General features: G+C 33.7%; 2 protein-coding genes and 1 pseudogene across 2 annotated transcripts; 1 reads left to right on the forward strand and 2 right to left on the reverse strand.

Annotated features, from left to right (window-relative positions):
* On the reverse strand, nt 2436-3114 carry LOC109128855 (putative defensin-like protein 110). Its single transcript, XM_019235974.1, has 2 exons — nt 2745-3114; nt 2436-2646 (listed from the first exon to the last, which is right to left on the reverse strand). The coding sequence occupies exons 1-2, from the start codon at nt 2866-2868 to the stop codon at nt 2477-2479; spliced, it is 294 nt and encodes a 97-aa protein (XP_019091519.1). The 5' UTR covers nt 2869-3114; the 3' UTR covers nt 2436-2476.
* Nucleotides 4572-7028, forward strand: LOC104740260. Its single transcript, XM_010460808.2, has one exon. It carries the CDS (start codon nt 4722-4724, stop codon nt 5328-5330), a length of 609 nt encoding a protein of 202 aa, XP_010459110.1. The 5' UTR covers nt 4572-4721; the 3' UTR covers nt 5331-7028.
* On the reverse strand, nt 5558-7616 carry LOC104740261 (annotated as a pseudogene).

Below are 7821 nucleotides of genomic sequence, written 5' to 3' on the forward strand. Positions count from 1 at the left end.
GTATACCGATTATTTTTTGAACTAAATATAAATCAGACATATATATTTTTGTTATTTCGACATTTTAATTAAGAGTTTATGATGTTTTACAATAACTAATGTATAAACTTTTAATAAAAATCATAATTTTAAAAACAGTACTATAGTTTTATATTTTTTTTTTAACATAAACAGAATTATACATATATTTATTCCAATATATTTTAATTCCTGTTTAATCTCCGATTTTCTCGCTAGGCGCTAGGTCCATCCCGACCGCCCGACTAGCGCCTAACGATTTCTAAAAGAGGACATAGTAGTACTAAGAAATCGAATTTCCTTAAAACAAGCAGATCATAATATTATAGTGTATAGATTTCATAATTCTAGACATAAAAACGAAGCGTTTAAGATTAAGGAAACGTATTTTTAATTTTCAAAAATTACAAATACGTGTTAAAAACATTACATATATTATGCAAAATAGAAAATTGTTATGAACGACACAACATCTAATAAACTAAATGACTGTATGTAAATTTTGACTCCGGTATGCTACTTAATAGAAAACAAAGTAGAGGAAATGAGAAGGATTATTTCCACACTTCCAGTAACATGCATAAGTTGGAAGTTTTCTTTCGTAAACAAAAAAAAAGTGTTTGAGATTGAAAAAAAACATTTGATTGTAGCTATGGTTCAGAATAATATAAAAGAAATCTTTACCATTTTAATTTGTAACTCATCTGTCATAGAGTCTAATGATTAAGTTAAAGTGGTTAAATACTTGTTATATATATATAGGTCGAAGTTAGGATCTAAATCCTACCATCTACATGTTTATCTTACACTTTTTCCATTTCAAAATATAGGATGTTTTAGCTAAAACACGCAGATTAAAAAGTCTTTACTTTTAACAAGTTCAACCAATTAAAAACAATACTGTATAATATAAAATACTAAACTAATTTAAAAGTTATATAAAAACTTGCAAATATCATATATTATAAAATAAAAAACTTCTCTAAAACATCTTATATTTTGAAACGGAAGGAGTATTTGATCATTGTAAGCTTTGAAAATCCAAATTTTACAAGTTTTGGGAGATTAGAATTTCGATCCATCTAGCTGGGTTACTAAAAAAAAGGAAACAAATTCTCAAAAAAAAAAAAAAAATCTTATTGAAAAGGGAAAACAAAAGTAATTTTTTTGCAAACTTATTAGACAAAAGAATAGTACTAGTAGAGAATAATTAATTAGAGAGAATTGAGGGGATGGGTGGTTGCATCTTTTCTGTTTTTTTCTTCTTTTTTTTCAGTAATAATTAAAAAAAAGGCTCTCCGGCCAAAAGCAAAGCACCGTGGGGTCACATAAGGCGTATCCGTCCAAAAGTCTCACTCTCACGAGATCAGTGACGCTTTGATGAACCTCAGCCCTAACTCAACTTCCCTCTATTTGTTTTCCACATTTAATGTTATTTAATCAATCATTCACGATGCTACTCTCGTTCACGTACACATCTCTATACCGGTGGTAACCGTGCGTTAATATACACAATCCGCAATTAAATCATAAACCCAACTACAGGGTTCTCTATTCATTTGTCCACATAGATTTTCTCTTCAATATTTTCTATTTGGCAACAGATTGGTTTTAAATTTAATTAGTAATCAACTAGATATTGTCCAACACATACATAGTCATTAGTGGAATAATAATAATAAATAGATATGGGGGAAGAGGTGTTAGGGATTGGTCACTTTCCACTAATATATGTGACTATGTGTCCCCTTTTCTTACACGTTCACATACAAAGTTTAAAATCATCGCTTTGCCATTTTCTCATATATATCCCGGGTTATTTTGGCGATATTGATATATCAACTGTATTGCGACTTATACGAGGCAATGGCATTATACCACCAATATTTGGTTTGTCAAATACTATAACGTACACAAACACACATAATATATAGAAAAAGGTGTATTCTATGGTCAAAGATGAAAATGGATAGAATCTACAAATTAATTTCCTTTACCATTCTAGTGAACAGAAAGAATTAAAGAGAATTGTTTCTCATGTAATGGATCAGCAACTACTCATGCACTAGCCAAGACTCGCCAAAAAAGAAAAAAACAAATTGATGATTTTTTGGTGAAGTTCTGATCTTGCAAATCCTGGTCTTTACGAAGTTTAGTATTTCTGACTAATTCCTCCACCAAGTTATGTGGTATAGGGATACGATACGACTTTCTTTAGTTTTGTAGCATCCACTTTTATATTTTAAATTCTCGATCGCGCATGTACTTCGATGGTAAAACATTGAACATAATTAATAGTGAAATGACTAGTGTATTTGAATTGTAAAACTAAAACCGCTTGAATATTATCTAACGATCGATATTGGTAAAAAAAAAACATATTACCAACATGTATTAACTATTAGATTATTTCAGTCATCAGGAAAAACATATATATTTTTATTTATTATTATTTTATTTATGTAGAATAACAACAACATATTCCGGTATCCTTTCCGGAATGAAGACAATGACCTATTTTAAACTTCATTCTCGAGCAAAATGCATTGCATCCTTTATCCCCTCCCTGCTCAGGCAAACATGGAGTTACATTGAAGCATACGTGATCGGATTCTTTTATCCCAAAACCTATATATTTGATTCAATATTAGATCAATATATATTATTCATATAGATTGATAATATAATGTACGTAGTAAAAAAAACATAATAAAATAGTTAAGTACCAGAAACAATATCCGATGTTGTACGACAATGAATAGAAGATATAACAACCAGAATGGTGAGAACAAATGCGATTAAATTCTTTTTGGTGATAGCCATTTTTCTTTTTCTTTTCTTTTTACTCATCTCTGATCACATTTTTTAATATATATATATACATCAAACAAACATAGGTAAATAGGAAACGTTTACGGTCAAAGATGAATAAGAACGTAATCTTTCGGTTCTCTATTTCCTTAGCTTACGTTTCTAGTCAAAGAAGAAGTATTTTCTTACATAGCTTTGACACATTATATATTTAAAGGAAACAAATTTGACTAGCAAAAATATATGATTTTATCACACAAGTAGCTTTTATTCGACGCAATTCATTATCTCTCTTCCTACTGGAAAATTTGACATCTCAATTTAGTATCATATATATATATATATATATATATATATATATATATATATATATATATATTAGAAAAATTTACATAAATATGTATATGTGTCAGATTTATGGGTTTAATTGCAACAATTAATAACAAATGATTTATTTCTCAAATGTAAATCTCCTCGTTTTAATTAAAACTGAATGAAATTTTATTTTATGGAAATAGATTTATATATATATATATAAATGATTTATTTTTAAATTATATATATAAAGGTTCACTCTCTCCCTAACTTGGCATCTCCATTCATTATTCTATTTTATATTTTAAATTTTATAGAAATATGTTTCTGTAATTGATTAAATTTTATTTACGGTTTTAATTGCAATAGTTAATATTAAATGATTTATTTTCAAAATGTAAATATCCTCATTTTAATTACAATTAAAACCATAAAATAAGAAAACATTAAAGAAAAACTGATAATAAATTTTAGCAAAGTAAAAAGATTAAATCAAGATGAAATTATACTTATGTATAATCATATCTAATTTCTTTATCTCTTGAAATTGATTATATTAGGATTTTGATTTATTAAAGTAAGGAAATATAATATATTTCTATACTTTATGAAAATAATTTTTTTAAATTTATGCATTACGCAAAAAAAACAAATTTAAAATACATAATTTTATTTCGATATTTTCTTAAAATTTTAAGTTGTTTATTAAAAAAAAATATATGCAACAAGCCACAAACACCTACTTTTACTACAGTATAAATCTAAGAAAATAAATTGGAAGATTCTATCCATTTTCATCTCTGACCATAAAGATACATTTCTTTTTCTATTTTTGCTATGTAGAGAGAATGTGCTAATATATAGTGTGTTACTAATAAGGGAGGGGGACATATTTGGACTAGATCCAATCTGAGTTAATCTATCAGTCTTTCGCAAATGACATCATCATCATGTCCCTTAAACCCCCCAGTGCATATTTTATATAACAGAGTTGTGCTTTTTAATCCTTCACTTGATTCTTGTAATTAATTTCCTAGCGAATTATATAATTTAGTTTGTAAAAAAAGCAAAGCAAAAGTAGATTCCAAAAACACTAGTATTATACTGACTGACATACTACTACTACATGCATGTTAAACGACAAAAGTAAATGGCACAATAAGATTAAACAAGAGTGACCCATAAACAAAAAGTAAAGATCCCACTGGTTTTGCTCCTTTCCCCACACCGTAATTGATGGTCACTCTCCCCCATTCTCCCTCCACACTCACATCTTTATTTTTTTCTTTCTTCAGAAATTACTCAAACAAGAAACAAGCATGGGTTTTACTTATATGCACAAAAATCAATACTTTGTGTGCGTATTCGTAAATTTTGTATGTTATTTCACTTGTGACCCATTTTAATTTCTCACTTTAATAAAATATAGAGTCCATCTTTACGCTTCAACTACCTTAACGACGAAGCCCGCTACTTTCTAAAAAGTCAAAAACGCCCCTCACTCACCTGTCTCTCTCTATATATATACTATCTTTATCACAAAACAGAACACACAAACACACACAAAACCTTGTTCAATGGAAGATTGGTTCTTATGGCTCTCGAGAACAAACCTTGAACCTTCTCTAATCCACGAATACGGTATCTCCTTCTCCCAGAACGAGCTCGAACTCGAAGACGTTGCTTACTTCAACCACGAGTTTCTTCAGAGCATGGGAATCTCCATCGCTAAACACCGTCTCGAGATTCTCAAACTCGCTCGCCGAGATCGCAAGAACGCTCCTCCGCTCACCTCTCGATCGATATCCAGATTCATGGTTGCTATCAAGAAAACAGGGAAATGTTTCTCGGATCACGTACGCGCCTGGATCCGCCGCGAAGAAGAGTCGTCTCGAGCTCTGGTGTTGGTGCCGTCGAAGAAGAAGACGAGCAGCGGGATTAGTAAGTGGAGAGGCGGGTTTATGAAGAGGAACAAGAGATCTGTGATGCCGAGTAATGGGAATGGCGGATTTGAGAAGCAAGAGAGGTTGCTCTTGACCAATGGGACTCCTTGTAGACTCGATAGCTTCTCAAGTCCCATGGTTTTTGATTACAGTTGCGAGGATGAGAAACTACTTTATGATCAAGATACTTGTTTCGAAGATGTCAGATGGGATTCTATGTTTCAGAATCTCAAACCTACCTAGTAATCTTGGTATCAGATTGATGGTGAGAGATGATGTTTTAGGTTTCTTCCACCATGGATTTTTTAAGTTTCATTCTTTTTTTGGCCTTTGTGTGTTGAAGTGTGTGATTAGGGTTTTTTTTGGTTAATTAACTATTAGGGTTGAGTGGAGGTGTCAGGTGTGTGTGAGTGTGTGTGGGTCTTTGTAATGAGTCTGTCTCTTCAGTCTTTGCTTTTGGCCTAAGTCTCTGTTCCAGTCAAAAACTTCTTTACAGCTTTTTTTAACTACTTTTTTACTCTGTCTTTCTGAAAAAAGTGTGTACACACATAACCACGACAACTAAAACCTGCCTCAGGTGATACCACTACACTACTCTTGAGGTAACCGGAAAGATCTTGAACCGTATAGAGACTGATAAACCGGTCTTATTCTAACAGTTAAAATCACGCCAAGAATTGCGGCAACCCCACAGACGCAAGCCAGTATCATGAAAGTCAGCTTGAAACAATCTGGTCCGTAACAAGTTGAGCTTCCTTGTCTAACAGCCTCAGCATCATACAAACGACCAGCTAGTAAACCGAAGAAGAGAACTGCACCAATTGGGTTTCCTAGAATCATGAAACTATAGATGATGCCAAAGTGTTCGAGTCCAAAGAGCTCAGACGCTGTAGGAACCATGAGAGAGTACTGAAACCCGTAGCATGTCCCTAGAAGCGCGGTTGCGGGATAGAGAGTGGCGGTTGAAGAGAGAGCGTAGAGAATGAAAGCAAGTACCATTAGAAACTGTGCTAATGTCATCCACACGGTTCTCGGCATTGCTCTTGACTTGACAAAGTGCTCTGAGATGGCTCCTGAGCTAAGCCGGCCAACAAAGTTAAAGAAACTAAAGAGGCATAACAAGACTGTTGTGTTCTCAATGCCAACTGCAATCCCAACCTGAGCCAAGTTGTTTAAAACTGTGACACCAGAGCCAACACCAAGAAAATAAAGAAACCATAGAAGCCAGAAATCAGCCTTGACCAAAGCTTATCTCATTCTAAAATCCTCTCCTCTCCTCGGTCTTCTCTTCTTCTCAACTGCTCCTCCTCCCTCAGCTAAAAGGGTCTGTATATCTGAAGCATCATCATCCTCTATCTCAATGAAACTCCCAAGAGATGAAGAGGGTCTCAACAACGGGTTGGTTTGATTACTCTCTCCTGCCTCCTGATCTAAACCTTCCGCAGATTCGACAAGAGGGTTCGGCTTCTTCAAAGACTTTTTCCGGATAAATGTCATCTTGACAGGAATTGCAAGAGGAGACACTAGTAGAACAACCACTAAACCAACCAGTGTAATATGTAACGCTACTGCTTACTGAGATCAAACTGCCAACCACAGTGATGACTAGAACAACGAGAGCAGCTAAACAAGCCATGGCTTGAGTGAAAACGAAATGGACATGCTCAGATGAATCCTCTCCAGAAGCAGGAGCACATGGTCTAATGAAGTACATCATCGAGAAACAGATAACCGGGATTCCGAGAGCCAAGAACAGCAGTAATTTCGTAGAATACTGATCAAGAAACACATTATATATCACAGTGTAAACCGCACCACCAATTGCAGAATAACCTTTGAGAATTCCGGCAACAGTGCCTCTACTGAGTGGAAAATTCTTCATATTCGTCGTCACTAGAACTGCTGTCCCAAACCACGCATTGCTATTAGTAGCCACAATCAGTGCCATCCACAACTGCAATTTCCAGTGAACAAAAAGATCACTTTTTTATATGGATGGATTCAATGTTGTTCATGAGTAGTTAAAAGCATCCAAAAGAAGACAGTTTCAATCAATCAATTAACAATCAAGTGGTTCACATAATCACATATATGCATCAGATAAGGCTAAATTCAGAAACTTTAAAAGAAAAAGGTGAAAACTTTGACTGACCAGCCAAAAGGGAAGACGAGGAAGAGTCAGAGTAACGGAAAGCCAAATGAGCCCATAGCCGAAGAAGCAAGCACAAGCACCGACGAAGAGGACCATCCAAGGCGGAAGCTTGCTACAGGCGTAACCAGGAAGCAAAGCGACGCTCTCTCCGACATCATTGGCAACTCCAAGGATGGTGAGCTGTTGCTGGATTGTAACCCAACACAGATTTCAGAGCATGAGAGTATACCGGGAAGTTAAAAGCGTTTCCGGCGGCGATTTCGAGCCATACCGCCGCCGATAAACCAACCCACGGTGGTCGGCTTCCCGATTTAATCACTTGCTTCGGCATATTTTTGTAATGCTTCTCTCATAGCAAGATTATTGGGGGTTCATATATTGGGGATATTATACACTATTTGAATTTTTTATAAATTAATTGTGTACTTTTTAAAAAATAAGAAACTTTGACCTCTTGATTAAAATTATCTCCTCTAATGGTAGGATTTAAATTTGGATTTTTTATTTTTGAAAATATAATTTATTTAAATTTAAAATTTATAAATAGAATAGAAGTAATTTAAATGTTTAAACATATAAGGA

This window comes from Camelina sativa, chromosome 14 (assembly GCF_000633955.1).
Source record: "Camelina sativa cultivar DH55 chromosome 14, Cs, whole genome shotgun sequence".
Taxonomy (NCBI): Eukaryota; Viridiplantae; Streptophyta; class Magnoliopsida; order Brassicales; family Brassicaceae; genus Camelina; species Camelina sativa.

What these genes read in the sequence shown, in the direction of transcription:
- LOC109128855 (XM_019235974.1), bottom strand. Translation starts at nt 2,868, where the DNA reads ATGAGTAAAAAGAAAAGAAAAAGAAAAATGGCTATCACCAAAAAGAAT. An exon ending in AACATCGGATATTGTTTCTG is followed by an intron (nt 2,647 to 2,744) that starts GTACTTAACTAT and finishes TCAAATATATAG; the next exon opens with GTTTTGGGATAAAAGAATCC.
- LOC104740260 (XM_010460808.2), top strand. Translation starts at nt 4,722, where the DNA reads ATGGAAGATTGGTTCTTATGGCTCTCGAGAACAAACCTTGAACCTTCT.